Source organism: Topomyia yanbarensis, chromosome 2, assembly GCF_030247195.1.
Source record: "Topomyia yanbarensis strain Yona2022 chromosome 2, ASM3024719v1, whole genome shotgun sequence".
Lineage (NCBI taxonomy): Eukaryota > Metazoa > Arthropoda > Insecta > Diptera > Culicidae > Topomyia > Topomyia yanbarensis.
This window is the reverse complement of record NC_080671.1, coordinates 366,334,599-366,351,342: the sequence shown is the minus strand read 5'-3', so window position 1 is coordinate 366,351,342 and position 16,744 is coordinate 366,334,599. Positions and strand designations below refer to the sequence as shown.

The window sequence follows — 16,744 nt, the reverse complement described above, 5'->3', positions numbered from 1 at the left end:
TGGTCACCCTCATTTTATACATAAAAAGCAGCTCTTTTGCGGGCATTTTGTATGACATTGGACAGCATTTCAGGCTTAATCGCAGCAATTTCGTCAAGCTGCTTAGGTTTGCTAGAATAAACTGTAATTTTCAAGTAATCTCTCAAAAAAGTCTGGTTCCGTCAAATGCGGAGAACGAGAAGGCCATTCCAAATCACCATTTGTTGAGACAACGCGTCCTGGGAATTCGCTCTGCAAGAACTTGACTGTAGCGGCCGCGGTGTGGCAAATAGGTGTGCAAATGTGTCGAATATGAATCTGGGGAGTTGCTACATACCCGTACTCAAAGAAATTCTTCACCAATAAACGGATTGTCTTGTGTATAGGCGCCGAATGCCTGTCATATTTTTTACGATAAGCACGCACAGTTTTCACTATTGAACGATCGTTTTCAATGTAAAACGCTACGATTTCAACGCGTTGTTTTGTTTTAAATCGACTCATAGCTAAAATTGCACTAAATCACGTTTCAGAATTGTGTTCATCTGTCAAAATCGACTGGAAAAACGCGGAGTTGTTCAATGTTGAAATAGAATACATCCAGATGGTGCACCCTGTAGGCGCTAGAATAAAATATCACGATAACGTGAACAGAAATTACGAAAATCGTGACTAAGATCCTGAAATCATGAACATAAATCCCGCTAGTCTGACAGATAAATCCGATAGTAAAATCATTAATATAATAGCACAGTAAGAAAAATCACAACAATCGTTAATAAGCTCCTGACATCACGAATATCGTTTGACTGTCGGCTGTATATTCACAAATCATGAACAAGAATCATAACAAAAACTTAACATGCCCAGGGAACAACAACAACAACCCAACAAAAACTTCGAATCATTATCCATAATTCCAAAACCCTGATCACGGCTTTCGTGAATCGTTCAGTTCATGAAATCGTGATCTGTTCATGAATTTATAAAGGGATTTTTTTCCGTGTATGTTGAGTTATAAACGGAAACTGAGTTTATGCAACCAAATTTATACGTTAGTTTATACAGTTTATGCAACAAAATAATATATTGCTCGAGTTTGAAAATTTATACAAATCATTCAGTATGCCCGACTTTCATCATGTCTGTACGTATGCCTAACGTCCGTGTGCTTTACGTATTTATACCTAATGAGGTACCATCTTCAATCAGTACTGCAAAACCACTAAAACAAAAACTTTAAATGATTACCTCACAGCAGAAAAAATACGCAGTTGTGAAAAGAATTCCGAAACGATCAGAATGTTTTAATTACATTAACCTTCTACAACAGAAAACAGACGTTTGTGGTTGATTTAAAATGTGTGTAAACATTTACAACTGCCATTTCCAGACTTCCCAAATGAACATCGAACACCATGTTCGCTCTAGTTCTGTGCTCATCTTAAACCCACATTTCGTGAGCAAACTCGAACGCGCTAATGCGTACCAAAACACGTACACAGGTTCGTCTGCACCACCGAACCCCATGTACGTACGCGGTGTTCGTCCACACCGATTCTTGACATTAGTTTTCTCTTTCTATCACTCATCATCACTAGTGTTGACTCATTCTGTTTTGTGAGTGCCTTTTTTGTGCACGCACACGGAGTACGTACACAGTGTTTAAACCTAAGTTTGCACATCGTTCGCTTGAGTTCGGTGTTCGAGGCGAACCTGTACACAAAGGCATAGCAAGTTTGAGGTTGAACGCGTGCAAGAAATTTTGTACACAGGTGCAAACTAATCGACGTTCATGGGAAGATAAAGAGAGCGTCAATAACACGTTTCGCAAACGTTTGTTGGTGACGCAACTGTCAAACATGTGTAGCGAACAGTTGAGTATTATTGAATTTTATTGAAAAGAATAAGACAACGATATCTCCCGCCTTCAGTTAAATTTTCTTGATTTGAATAGTGATATGATTTTGTTGAAAATTGTATAACTTTGTATGTATCCATCAAAAGTGAATTCTCAGATTTTAGATAAATAGAAATAGAACTGTAACTGTTATCCACCCGAATAGAAACGCACAGTAACAAAACCATATTCAAAGTAAATTTCAATGTAAAATCGACTTTTCATTGATAAAATCGATTTTCTTCCATACATTTTTTTTCCGGAACCAGTAACATTTAATGTGGAATTACTGTATCATTTTTTAACTAGACAGTAAAATGAATTGTTACATGAAGTTCTGTTGCGAGAACCAGGATTATCATAGTTTTGCTGCGTTTCGGTTAACACGAATCTCAGCACCATATTCCATCTTTCGTAGTGAGTTGGAGTAATACCAACAGTGTGGTTTTCCTACATCGTTTAGAAACATGTATTTATCTAGTCTAACCTGTAACAAGTAAACAACTCGCGGAACCTATCGTTCCATCCTACGTCGCAAAGGATAACCATAAACTTCTAAAACAAACAGTGCACACATCCGACCTGAAATATAACACTTCACCATCTGCTGGCCGGATTTCGGATCATAGCGACCGTAATAATCTCGTGAATCGTTACACGTATATCAACACAGTAAACCAACACCGAACACATCGACAAAAAACGGGGAATATATCGTGATCAACATAACAAACGGATAAAACAACAAAGGGTACTCTCGGTAATTACGAAACGTAAAAAAGGTATTATGTAGGCAACAAACGGACACGCTTTTACCGGTTATCGAACGAGACTTCACCTTTCTGCTCCTGGAAAAAAATCGTTGATTCGTTGAAAAATCGAGAAAAGAAGAAGAAACAAATACAGATCAAATGGAATTGCGATAAATTGCTGAAAGAAGAGAAGTGAGTGAAGTGCCTATTTGTAGGACGTAAACTCGAAAACACGAGCCCAGATAGAGAAAGTGAGAGAAAGAAAGACAGGACGTATAGATGAAAAACGTGCGGGCACAAATGTCACTTACCTGAAGGACCGCTTGCGCATGGTGGTTCGCCGGGCCAGACTGGCCAGGGTACCCTCGTGGTCGGCCTCGTGCCCGTTGTGGTTCCCGTTCGGTTGCTGCACGTACAGCAGATGGGTCTGCGAGTTGACACCTTCGCCATTCTCTATGCTCAGTGAACCGGTTCGCGAACCGCCCGTTTTCTCGAGGGCAGCCATGTCGAGGATCGCATTGAACAGGGATGGCTTCTACGGGGTCGGGTTTGATTGATTGCGATTGTTGGTTGATTTTGCGGTGAAAATGTGGGTGTTTTTTTTGATTTTTGGTTTTTGTTTGGTTTTGGCAGCCGAGGGTTGGTGGTGACGGTGGTGGTTTTGATGGGGTTTTGTGCCGCGCGTTCGCCAGAATGAACACGTGCAGGAGTGCATTTTGATCACGGTCACAGATGGATTGTATCGAGGTTTTGAACGTGATGACAGTTTGTTATGATACAGTTTAATGCGTTTTTACAGTAGATTTTTTTGGTGAAAGTTAGCAGAAGCAAATTTTATTCGAAGCATAAAACAAACAGACAGACAAAATATATATGAAATAGTTTGAAAATTGTTAAAGTTAATTGTATTTGTTTAAATATGGGATCAGATTTTACAGGTAAATAACGAATCAAAGCGATTGTGTAACATCCAATATTATATTGTGAGATGGTTTTGGGAGTGATTTGATTCGTTATTTACAACACAGCTGTAGAAATCAATCGTTCATCAGATGTTCTGGAAACGAATGATTTCAATCACTATTCATGGGATTAAATCGTTTGTATTTACAGCTTCGTGACTTTTTCGTTAGAGAGGTGGCAAAATCGATTTAATAAAATACTGAAAACCGTGTAAAATTTCAAACTTGAATTGGAAAACATGCACTTAGATAATAATTTGTAAGATCTATACTATTCGAAGATATTTCAATCAGATTCACTCAACATGCAGAAGGTAACTAGTTTTATCGAAAATACGGAATCAGTATAAAAGTATTTACACAATTTGCGTGTGTTGTTTGTGAATATGTGAATTGCGTTGCTGTGTTTTTCATAACTCTTTTGTTTGAGTTGCCGCTAAAATGGTACTAATTGGAAGCTTGACTAAAGCTAGGTTCGCTTTCTAATTTTTAGTAAAAAAAATATAATCTGTGGCACCACAGTACAAAAGGGATCTAGAATCATGTAAAACTAATAGTAACATAATGGTTTTCGCTCTATAGCTAAAATAATGAAAATGGCATAACTAACGCTACTATGGTAAATGATTCTATTGCAGATTAAATATAGGACAAGTTTTATCCAATCAATGATACACTACTGGACTTTTTTTTGTTTATTATAGGAAACTCCCTTTGGTTTCATACAGTCATTAATATTATTATTCAGTTCAATTTTGGTTAATATTATTTTTTGAGTTGAACGCCAATTTGAGCATAAGTGTGGTTGACACTTCACTGGCGGAAAAAGATCGTTGGAATTGGACGCCGTTATGTTAAAGATACCATAAAAATTAGAACATATTACAGGGTGCATATCAAACTTCGTCGAATTATAATTTCTTTCGTTTGGGAGAAAATAACGAAATAAAAAATTTGTAAACAAAATTCAGTAGCTCTTTAAACGGAATCCCGATTGGGGTGATAAGTAAAAAGTGCAATCATTAGTACCTAATAATAAAAATGCTGTTTTAGACAAATACGAAGCTTGATCTACAACTTGACAATGCCCAATTTTAAAGCACCAATTTATTGCTACTAATTACTAGCCAATTCCAACGTTCCTTTTACCACCTGCCATCCGTCGAATTATACTGAAACGTGGAAAGCTCACTGTTTCCACTGTTCAGAACGAATATGCAGTACTCGCGACATCGCAAATTTATGAAGGTAGTCGAAACATATCCATAGTGGACCTAACAATAAACATAAAATGTAACATAACAAGACAAGAGTTGGAGAATTTTGTAGACTTGGTGCGTACGTACAATTCCACAGTAGTTTGCCAATTTGAGTCCGACGGTCGGAACACGAATTCTGTACAACACTTAGCTACCGACGCGATGCAATTTCGCTCATGTTTCCAAAAAAAAAACAATTTTTGTTGCACTTCAACTTTTTGTTTCGTATCAAAATAAAAGAAATTACTACTTAGTATTAACAGCTACCATCTACTTAGTCTCGCTGGACGTTTGTTTAATTACCTAGTCAAAAGCCCGACCGGAATAACAGCTCTAGTCAAATCGAAACTAGGAACGACAGTACTCTAGGACTCTATGGCATCGACGAATCAGTTCAGAATGACAGCAATTCTGGGTAACTGGGAGGTGTTAAAGATCGACTGGATTGACAGAAATGGAAGCACACGGATTGTCCTGTCTTTCACGCTGGGTAGCGATTGCATTGATTTTCTACTCTTAAGCAGATCGTGGTACCGTTCAGTACTACACGTAAGGAAGCCCGCATCACGTGACAGGACTCTTGGCAGTTTGAGTGTACATTTTGTACGGGAGTTCTTGCCTGTATTCAGTACTTTTTATCCGGACAACATGGTTTGACTCTGACGAAACGGATCGAAAAGGAGTTCTGGAATAAAGGGTACAGAGAGTAATTAGGGATGGATATTATCCGAGCAGATCTTCGCTTCAGATGATTGGGGATCTAGCTGCGATGCTGCGTGGAAATTAGCTCTGCAATACACTTTTTTTCAAATTTGACCAATATGCTGTTCGTCAGATGTAAAAATCAAAATAAGCAAAACTTTCGGAGATTTTTTATAAATATTTGTGAAATCAAGGTGATTCGTTCTTATGATGAAACATGTTTTGCGATCACAATATTTTTTTCATATCAAGCAAAAGTTAAGTATCGTCCATAAACCACTCGAAAAATTCTTTTTCTCTGGTAGACACTTCAACAAACAGTGAATTTGTTTATTTGTTGAATACATCAACAGGGAGTTCAATCGTAGCAATCGAGGCGCACGCGAAAAAAAAATTCTCTCCCAACAATACTTTTTCAAAATTGTAGAAAAAATACAAGTTTTAGACTTATTTTATCGCATTTTTCATTATTCGGTGCTTGTCGAGTGGATTAAATAGCATAATTAATTTAACGAACGGTTGAATGTCCTTTGAGAAGCCGTCCCGTTTGGCGATCACAACGATTACGGAATGGATGACGCACGCTGAGAAGCGTGTTTCAACCAGCTGTTCATTGCAAGTGTCAGGACAAAAAAGAGTGCATTGAAGGCTTTCTGATGAAAGAACATCTACAAATTCATAGCGGTCAATGTCACATGGCAATGGAATACAGGAAGTATCCTAATGGAGACTCAACTGGTGTGCGAATTAAGCTTGAAAATGCTGGAAGTACTGGATTACGATTAATCCATGCTAGTCTGAAGAGGATATCCGTGTCAACCGTAAGTTTTAAAAGGAATCGTGCCACCAAGAGACCGGTAAGTGTTACATATAGGATACATAGTTCCAGGTAATTTCAGGCGGGAGCGAGCTAACAAAAGCTAAATTTCTGTCTTCTTCATTTTTATTAATAACTAGCTAATACCCATCGCGCGTTGCTGCGACTTTCGTCGAAATATAAGGCAAATACAATTTGTTCAGAAGCGCCATCTGTCGGGCAGATAATCCCCAACCAATAGCACATAAACACGCTCCATAACAAACGCCTACTATGTACAAATTTCTAGGTAATCGGCTAAGCCGTTTGGGAGTCTATAAATCATATACATACAAACATTGACTTTTATATATATAGGGTGAAGTGCCTATTTTCACCATACTAAGCAAGGTGCCTCACTAATTCGTTAATTTCTCCCCCTACAACCAATGGAATGTGTAAAAATTTAAATCAACAGCTTTGCTTCGTTATTAAGAACCAATATAATAACACAAATGCGCTGAAAACAGTCAAATTCTCGTGCTTGAGCGCAACGAAGACTCGAATCGAGTGCCCCTATTGTTGCGCTACCATTTGATTCAATGCGTTGAACAAAGATGGCAGACACTGCTCTAACCAACGGCTTCAAATGGATACGGTGATAATAGAAACATGGCGCAAATGGGCTCATCACCCTAGATAGATTTTTCATTTCACATTCACATTAAAACAAATTATACTGTGTGGTGTGTTGGTTATTACACTCGTCGCAAAGGTCCGACGAGGACTACACATCTTCTAACAAATAATCTGAATATTTTAAGAACGAATGAACGGAGGTACAAAAGTCGAAGGAGGGAACACCGTGTGTAGGATTTTCGTAAAAATTAATCAGAAGTACTGCAACAATATTTAACATGAGCTGACTGATTTCCATAGAGATCTAACACAGGGTGTGGAAGAACTTGTGCTTTTCTCGTTTTCGATTTTGGTACCATTGTTCGTTTGACCTTAGCGCAGAGCGAATAAAGGCGCTTTAACCTAGGCTTATTAGCCAGGACAAGGTGTAAATATCTCTGTCCCATCCCAAAGGACCCAAGGAGTGACATTAACCTTCTTAGCCAATTCACTCCCAACGATTTATATATCCCCTTTAAACTGAAACGGTTGGTACGGTTGTCCTCGTTTTTTCCGCCTTTAAGATTCAAAACAAGTCGTTAATTAAATTATTCAATTAATGAATAATTTAATTGCCGTCTAATTTTGAAACATCTTCATACCCAACTCTGCACAGTAGGCCTGGCCGTTTTAATATTTGCGACATATAAAAACATGCTTCAAATATTAATATTGACAAGAAAAACACTACAGAATAACTGCAGTGTTTTCCAGGATGCTTTTCAATACTGGCTGTGTAAGGGTTAGAATAGAATAGAATAGAGTAGAATAGAATAGAATTATTTGTTGAATACATCAACAGGCATATCAAACCCCCAATGATGTTGGCCTTAATGCTAATCTTATTTCTAACAATCAAGTACAAAAGACCAATAGTCATACAATAATTAAAAACAAAGAATAAAAAGGTCAAGTGTTGTTAGCTAATTGATTAAACAGTCTAGAAAAACGTATACGCAGAGTTTGTCGAGAAACGTTGAAATTGAATGCTGAAGCTGCCTGGTTAAAAATTCGTTGCAGACCAGTGATGGCTCCATACATACTATAGTTAGTGCGTCGGAATGGTAATCTGAACATAATGTTGTAGTGCTCGAGGTGCGACGTTTATGTTGATTTGTTCCAAAATAGCTGGGGTATCTATACGACCTTGCAGAGTGTCAGCGATGAACAAAGCTCTTGCAGTATTCCTTCGAACATGTAGGGGCTCTAGTTGAATAAGCTGACTCTATTTTCTCACAACAATATTCTAGTATTGATCGCGATAAAGAACAGTAGAGCGATTTGAGACAATCAATATCCATAAAATTTTTGGCTATTCTGAAGATGCATCCCAGTGCTCGAGATGCTTTACCAACTGCATAGGAGACGTGTGGCTTAAACGTAAGTTGAGAATCCAGAATCACTCCCAGATCTTTAACGTGACTGACGCGTTTAATGTCTGTCTCTAGTAGACGGTAGTTAAAATGAATCGAATCCCTTTTCCGTGAAAACGATACAACCGAACACTTCTTCGGGATCACGCACATGCGGTTCATGTTACACCAATCAGCAAAGACATCAAGCTGCTGTTGGAGTAATCTGCAATCTGCAATTGAACGAATTAGTTGAAATATCTTTAGGGCATCTGCGAAGGACAATCGTGGAGTCTTCAGAACTAGATGTACATCATTGAAGTATAGCAGAAACATGAATGTCTCAAGTGGCTTCCTTGAGGTATTCCTGACGTAGAAGTGAAGGGTGGGGCCTGACAATCTCCTATGACAACCGCTATCTCTCGGTCTGTGAGGTAGGATCGAAACAACTGCAAAACACTACCATTTATTCCAAATCGCTCCATTTTTGCGATTGCGATATCGTGATTTATCTTATAGAAAGCTGCAGATAAGTCGGTGTAAACAACGTCGGTTTGAGCACGATGTTCCATACTCTCTGTTATGTAGGATGTTGAACACAGCAGGTTAGACGCAGTTTACCGTCCGGACGTGAAGCCGTGTTGCTTACAGTGAGCCTGAAGAGGTTCCATAATCACCAGCTCGAACAACTTCGAGACAGCACTCAACGAAGTTCTCCCACGGTAATTATTGGCGTCTCGCTTATTGCCCTTTTTATGAACTGGGAACATGTTCGCTGATTTCCAGCAAGATGGAAAACTACCTCTAGTAATAGATCTGAAGAAGCGGAGCAACCAAAACTTCGATGTGCCTTTTCAGTATCGCGGAGGGGAGCCCGTCGGGTCCCGGATTGAAGGATGACTTAAGTCGAGAGGAAGCTCTGGTAATCATCGTTGCATCAACATCGATAGCACCCAAAGCTTGTCCTACAAGTGGAGCTCTGCTAGCAGCGAGTTCGATTTGCTCAATAGTTAGTGCCTCATCTGTGAATACATTCGCGAATTTTTCCGAAAAAAGTGCACATATGTCTCGAGATGTGGTAGCTGTGTTCCCATTGAAAGTCATTGATTCCTTGCGCTGCTCATTCACATGTTTCCAGAAACGTTTAGGATGCGACTTGAGATTAGATTTAGACTGACGTAATAGTCTCTGAGTGATATTGTGCGATACTTGGTAAACCTCCGCAGGGCAGCTTTCTTTATGGACTTCGGCCGTCGCAGTGTACTCGTTTGCCATGGAGGGCCGGTTTTTCGATGGTGAGCTTTCTTTGGAACGTGCCTGTCAATAGCATACACCAGAACGTTTGAAAAGGTTTGAACTGCGGTTTCGACATCTTCGGGATCCAGAATATTTTCCCAATCGATGGTCGAAAGAAGGTCTGCGATACAGCGATGATCAGCTTTACGGAAATTGTAGGAGACAGAAAGAGGTAATATATCGAAGTCATGCACCACAGAGCTATCAATCGTGGCGATCAGTGGAGGATGACATGTCACTGGTTTTACTAGGGGAGAGGGAGCCGTCACTATTGATGTGGCGGAAACATGATCGCTGACTAAACAAAGATCGAGATGGCGACTATTCTCATTGGCAATAGAATTGATTTGTAGTAACGTGGCTGAGCTATAGCTGTCAAGTAGCCTCACTGCACATGGGTGGAGAACGGAATGGTCCGAATCCGGATAAAGAAATCCATTACGGGAAGATTTCCATGAAATGCTAGGAAGATTAAATTCTCCTAGTACCATGATCTCATCAACAGCGTTAGCATCTTCGAGGATAGTATAAACTGAGCTGCAGTGTGCTTCAACGTATTCGGTATCATGAGCGCGGTCGAGTGGCATATACAAAGCACACAAGTACAACTTACGGTCGCCAAGCTCGATAATCGTCCAAACCTGCTCTAAGAAGAGAAGTGTTCTCGACGATTCTTGCCTTCAAGCTGGTTTTAACCGTTACTAATACGCCACCTCCAGTGGATTTTCGGCTGTTACTAGGGCTCCGGTAACAGCGAAACACCTTGTATTCAGTACCGAACACCTGACTGGGAAGCGTGTCATCGTTCAACCATGTTTCGACGAAGACAATGATGTCAAAACTCTTATCGGAGACTGCAAGACGGTATTGCTCAACGGTTGAATTAATACCACCAACATTTTGGTAGTATACGAGCAGTTTAGCCCGTCGTTGACCAATGCTGCAAATCGAAGAGCTTTGAGGCAAGGGAGAGCTCACAGATGCATTGTACTTGCCTGAGGTAGGTTTGCGGAAGACCCCTCGTCCCATCTCCACCAGAGGACCGGGACGGCTGCTGGTCGCTGGCAGGAAGGGCTCGAAGGGGGACTAAGGGCTTCCTCACGGCTGGTGGCAAGTGTGTGTCCCGGTGACCGAAGAGACGACATTACGTGGGATATATGCAAAAGGTGGGACAAAACCTATTTGAGGCCTTAGATGTCATTTTAGAGCCAGCCTTTCTTGGTAGGATATGTTCACAATATTATTCTGCAACGTTTAATATAATATATTTTTTGGTTGAACTAAAGTAGAGTAAAAGCAGAATTATATTGTAAACATATCCTACGAAGAAATGCCGGCTCTAAAATGACATCTAAGGCCTCAAATAGGTTTTGTCCCACCTTTTTACATTTCTTATAAAAGAAATGTATAGAATTCGCTCAAACTTTCAAGATTTTTTCCGAGGCCCGGAGGGCCGAGTCTTATATACCAATCGACTCAGCTCGACGATTTGGGACAATGTCTGTGTGTGTGTGTGTGTGTGTGTGTGTGTGTCTGTGTGTGTGTATGTAACGGACAAATTCTCATTCGTGTTTCTCAGCAATGGCTGAACCGATCTTATCCAAACCAATTTTAAATGAAAGAACTAAAAAACAGTATGAACGCTATTAATTTGGTTTTGATTCTGATGTTTAGTTTCCAAGATATGAATGTTTGAATGCGTAAAAATGGCGTTTTTGCAGTTTTTTTTAATTATCTGCTGAAATTGACAATATAGATTACCAATTTATATGTTTTTAGACAGCTTCAACGAATACCTTTCGAACAAGCTATAGATTGTCGAAATCGGACTATTATCAAAAGAGATATTTAACATTAAATGCGGACGAAAGATTTTTATCATTTCCCATTGCCAGAAATATGACCAAAAACATGTAATCTATTTTTAACGCCAAAACGGTTTATCTTAGGTCAATAGTATCCTCGGTGAATTTAATGGAGGAAATATGCCCTTTCTTTTGGTATTGTGCTTTTGCTGATTAATCCCCCTATGAGTGAGATATTTTCACAAATTTTCTTGGAAGTGATTATATCGAAATGATGCCTTCAGCAAATTTGTAGCTCTTACTTTTGCGAATAACTTTACTGAAGACTTCAAATATCTATTTTGAATACTTTAAAAGTTATGGCTTGATTACTCTTTGTCGCCCATTTATTGTTCCATATAGCAATAATCCATTGAAATAAGCCAAACATTATTTCGATAAAACGAATTTTGCATTTCATTTTTCTATCTACAACCGCTAGAAATAATCACCGAATACTTCCAAGTTGTCTGGAAGGAACTTGATAACTTATCAGTGCAAAAATGTTCATTTGTGCGAACCTTCTGACTGCAATTTTTCTAACTCATGATCATCGGATCGATCTGAAACATATCGGAAAATGAAAAGCGAAATAAATAACTCCAAGCGCAGGCGTTGCCAAGAGAAGGTTTTGGGGTTTAACACCATACAACGCTCCCCCCCCCCACCACACCCACAAAAAAATTGTATTAAAGTTGAAAATTTATTGATGCAGACTGATTTAATTCAATATTACAATAACAATTATCTGATCCGTACATTGATATCCTGTTGTTGTAAACGTCATGAGGACTTTTGATAAATTGTCGGAATGGGGTCCTGATATGTAACTGATCTATTGGTCTTGATTTCACAGTTGTCTAATTGCATCAATATCAAAATCCTGAAAACATTCCAATAGAAAATTCCAGAATTCTGTAATCAATCATAATCCTCAGATTTCTTTTCAAATTGAGCTCGTTTTTGTAGAGATGTACTGTAATAAGGGTCTTTATTTAATAGGAAGCGAAGTTAAAATTGATTTAATGCCTATGAAACATAGAACTGCCCACCAAAAAAATGCATAACTTTCAACATTTGCTAAACATTTTATTGCCTTTCTCATTCACTCTAAAATTCGTCAATCTAATCCCGACCGGGAGGGCCGAGTGTCATATGTCTATTGATTCAGTTCGTCGAGATCGGAAAATGTCTGTGTGTGTATGTATGTGTGTATGTGTGTATGTGGAAAAAAATGTGACCTCTGTTAATCAGAGATGGCTGGATCGATTTGCACAAAGTTAGTCTCAAATGAAAGGTACATCGGCTGCTATTGAGTTTTTTTTTATTGATTGGACTTCCGGTTCCGGAGTTACGAGTTGAAGAGTGCAATCACACAGAAAATTCCCATATAAACTGGAATAAAAATTTTCAAAATCAAATTTGTATTTTTGATGCCAAATAACTTTATAATGCATGAAACATCGAGATTTGATGTAAACTCGAAAAAAATAATGATTGACGAAAATTGATTTTTTTGGACTTTGGTACATTTTTGCCTTTCTCATATAGAAAGGTTATGCAATCACTCTAAAAATCGTCAATCATACCGGCCCGGAGGGAGTATGCAGTGAGGGGTTGCTACTTTAAAATTAAAACTAGTTTAAAATTTCTTAACAAGTTGAAAATTTTCGGCAGGACCCGGATCTTTCTCCATGATCCGGCGCTGGTTTCAAGCGATGTTTCAGTATCACATAGTATCTCAAGATCGTGGCTGTCGATCCATTGTACGTATGTGCAAATCGTACTGAACATGTAATATTCATTTCCACCATTGTATTGAACATAACCCGCCATGGAATCGTAGTCTGGATAAATGAGAAAAGCACAATTGCACCACTAGGTGGATTAAAACAGGTTTTTATTTTGGGAATGCGTCGAGTTGAGACGAAAACGTAATATGATTAATATCGAGGATAACACTTTCCAGAGAGAAATTTATGAAAAATGACGATTTCCATTCGGCTCTAGCAAGTCCTGATCGATTTTGATGAGAATTTGATTTTTGTTGTATGACCAATTATATGTATAGGTCAAATGTTCAAAAACAGTAATTTAAGGTCAAGATAACATCATTTTGAAATCGCCAATTTCGGAGGTTTAGTATCTTCGATGAGTTTTACAAACGTTAAACAGCGCATCATTTGATAAAGTAATTTTGGCGGTATATCGTCCAAGAAGTATTTATGGTGAATTTTCTCAGGTTAATATTCATGACTACAATAAAGTCTCAACAAATTCGCTAAAAACACGAACTCTGAACTATTTTCTGAAAAATTAATTCTGCATAATTTTAAAACTTCAAAAATTACGGTTTCGGAATTATGCCGTTTGGACAGTAAGATCGATTTTCACCAAACCGTCACCAATTGTAAAATTGGTATTGTAAAAAAACGTAAGGGCGATACTTCAATGCTGATAAGTGGGACCGAAAAAGTAAACAATCGTCAAAGGGGCGATACTATCATTTTGTCAATTTCAATGGCAAACACAAATTATAATTTAATAATTTCAAATACTTCATTCAAGTTTTGGGTTTCGATCACTGAATCATGCAATCTAGGATGTAAAAAACACAATAGTTCTTAAATAGGAAATAAAACCAAGTCTGGAAATATTCACTGTTGATTTTCTTTGAATGATGTCACTGCTAGTATTGCGTTTTTTCAGAAAAAGCGTTGATTTTTAGGTCTCAGTCGCGTTGGAAATTTGAGTAAAGTATAAACTTCGATTTTTTGGCTCAGTACAATATACATAACCCCTTTAGAAAAATTCAGTTTTCCCACCACAATGCATTGATTGAGGAATTTAGATATTTTATTAACAGAGCATTAGCAATAATTCGTTTGTATGTCTATTTTAAGGGGCATTTTTTCGCTTTCCCATTGATTTGGTTTGAGATTTCTAGCACTGATGTTGTCCTATGGCTATGCTGAGTCCTGCCACAATCCCATGTAGTATGTGTTATCAAAAACATCGCGAAGCATCAAGTTCTAAATGTTCTCAAACGATATAATATCCGAAGAGAGTGATAAGAGTTATAAGAAATGTCTCATCACACTGTTAGGTGGATTAAAGGCGTTTTTGGAATGGTCCTACTGTGCTGCGGTTCGCAGGCAGGAAGAACGGCATCTGGTGCTTAAAAGGTACAATTAACGGAGAAATCGGAATCGGGGAACATTTCAGCGCTTGAATTATTCAGAAAGGTTAGGTACTTTCCGCAGAGGGAAGTTTGGAAGACCCTTTCTCCACTCCCGCACACAGGAGCGGGACGACTGGTGAAAGTTGGTTGCAGTAGCTAGACTGTGGCGGGGGGATCGAGGGCTTCCATAATACCAGTTGCGGTGCATCCCGGCATCCCATTAGCGAAATCTATCCTGCTTTGGCTGGTCGAAATTAAATTCCCGAACGAGTAACCCAGTCGACCAAGTAGACGCTTTGAGTGCAGTGTCCTTTAGTTCGATCGAAAGCTCAACTCGAAAAGAAACGAAGTTGAGTTTCGTGAGATCGGTGTCCTTCTTGTCCAACAAAATTGCTTTGGGTGCATCGCTTATTCCAAAGCATTCTTGGATCATGGCAACGATTTCCTCCACTATATGGCTCGGTCCAAGACGGCTCAAATAGACCCAAAACTGCTCCCTCTCATCCGCAACTGTTCTGATTTCATGCTGAATGGCTCTAGTACCACATACAGCGGCTGCAGTGGCGCGAATTTTAGCATTATCCTCGCGACGTCATTTCGGAGTGGGCAGATCATCCGGAAGTCGCTTGACAAACAGCCCTCTTTGAGTTACAGAACCACAATTGGCCGGAAAATGATTTTCAATACGGTTTGAGAGATTTGAGACGACCGTGTTCAAATTATCTACAGCCTCATATAATTTTTTTGTGTCCCCAATGGGAGCAGCGAAAACGGATTGCTGAAACCCACTCGTTGAAACAGCGAGCACAATCGTCACAGAGCCAGTACAGGTTGTTGTTGAAACTAGACAACAGGTCTAGTGCGGATCGCTGCATACCGGGAATACAGGTGCGGTGGAAAATCGATCCGGAATGGCCGCAATTTTCTCAATCCCATTAAGGTGAAGATATGTGGAAGCCAGGAACGCACGCTTGTTGCTAGGCACCGACGCGCTTGTTTGCATTAAAAAAAATGGCATCCGAAGTGAAAATTCAAATGCACACATGACAGTCTTCGGACATTTTCCTTCGGTCATCTGCACATTGGTAGAAAATTTGAAGTTTAGTTAGTAAACGATTAAAGTTTGGTGGGTGTTTTTTCAGTGGTGTGTGATTACAGTGCATTTGAAAAAGTGTTCTGAAAAAGAGAAGAAGAAAAAGAAAAAAAAGAAGTGTTTCGAAAAGAACCCCAAGTGAAGAGGGGTGATATTTTCGCACAAAATAAGATCTACAGATGCATTTCCGTCAAAAACTCGGGTTGATTATATAGGAAAATGTTCTAGCTTCCTCAAGTAGCAGTTTCGTGGTACACCGGAAAGGTTAGTGTATTGAAGAACGTATTTTTATATTTGCTCATATCAGATACATGGTTAGGCAGGAGAAAGGGGTGTGTGCGGTGTAGGAGCTATGTTTTGGCTCGCATGTATAATGTCCTTAACGGGGGAGTCGTATGACTTGCAACTATAACTCATGGCTGATTTCAACCCGCCTTTTGTCGCTTACGACCTTTTGAAAACCCACCCTAGATTTCATCTCGCTGTGCGCAAAGTTGTGGGGAACCCTTTCCACTACTCGCGTGCAGATGGCGAAGTGAGCGCGTAAATTTTTTTGTGGGTTTATTACACACAGGTTGCAGTCTCACAATTTCACCGTAGACTCACAAAGTTTTCACATGGCGAAATAAAGCACTTTAGCACAAGGATTTCACTGGTGAGCAGTACACGAAACAAAACAGAATGTCCATCAAGCGGCTGGAAGCCCTTTCGCCGAACAACGGCAAGTAAAACACAGATAAAATGGAACTTTCTCCACAGCAAAAAAAAACGAAAACACGATGTAAGCAAACTTCATTACAACAATGACATTTGGTCTGGTTCACTTGAAATTCAGAGTGCATATTTCTTCATATATTTAGATGATATTTTATATAAAATTCAAACTTTTCTAAAAACCTGTGAATAATGACCGATTTGTCTCAAACTTGAAACAGAATCTCAGTGCCAAA

General features: G+C 39.1%; 1 protein-coding gene across 18 annotated transcripts in view; it reads right to left on the bottom strand.

The window, feature by feature from the left end:
• The window catches only part of LOC131684446 (voltage-dependent calcium channel type A subunit alpha-1), a 481,660-nt gene that overhangs the window by 51,918 nt on the left and 412,998 nt on the right, over positions 1-16,744 (bottom strand). For 15 of the 18 annotated variants that reach the window (XM_058967322.1, XM_058967325.1, XM_058967327.1 and 12 more), the window contains 2 exons: positions 2,943-3,166; positions 2,718-2,727 (listed from right to left, as the gene is read on the bottom strand). The exons of 2 other annotated variants lie outside the window; for them this stretch is intronic. In XM_058967322.1, the coding sequence (XP_058823305.1) occupies positions 2,718-2,727; positions 2,943-3,166 (234 nt within the window). Of the gene's footprint in view, positions 1-2,717; positions 2,728-2,942; positions 3,167-5,155; positions 5,538-16,744 lie in introns of all 18 variants that reach the window. One more of the 18 variants, XR_009304654.1, reaches the window with a different exon arrangement.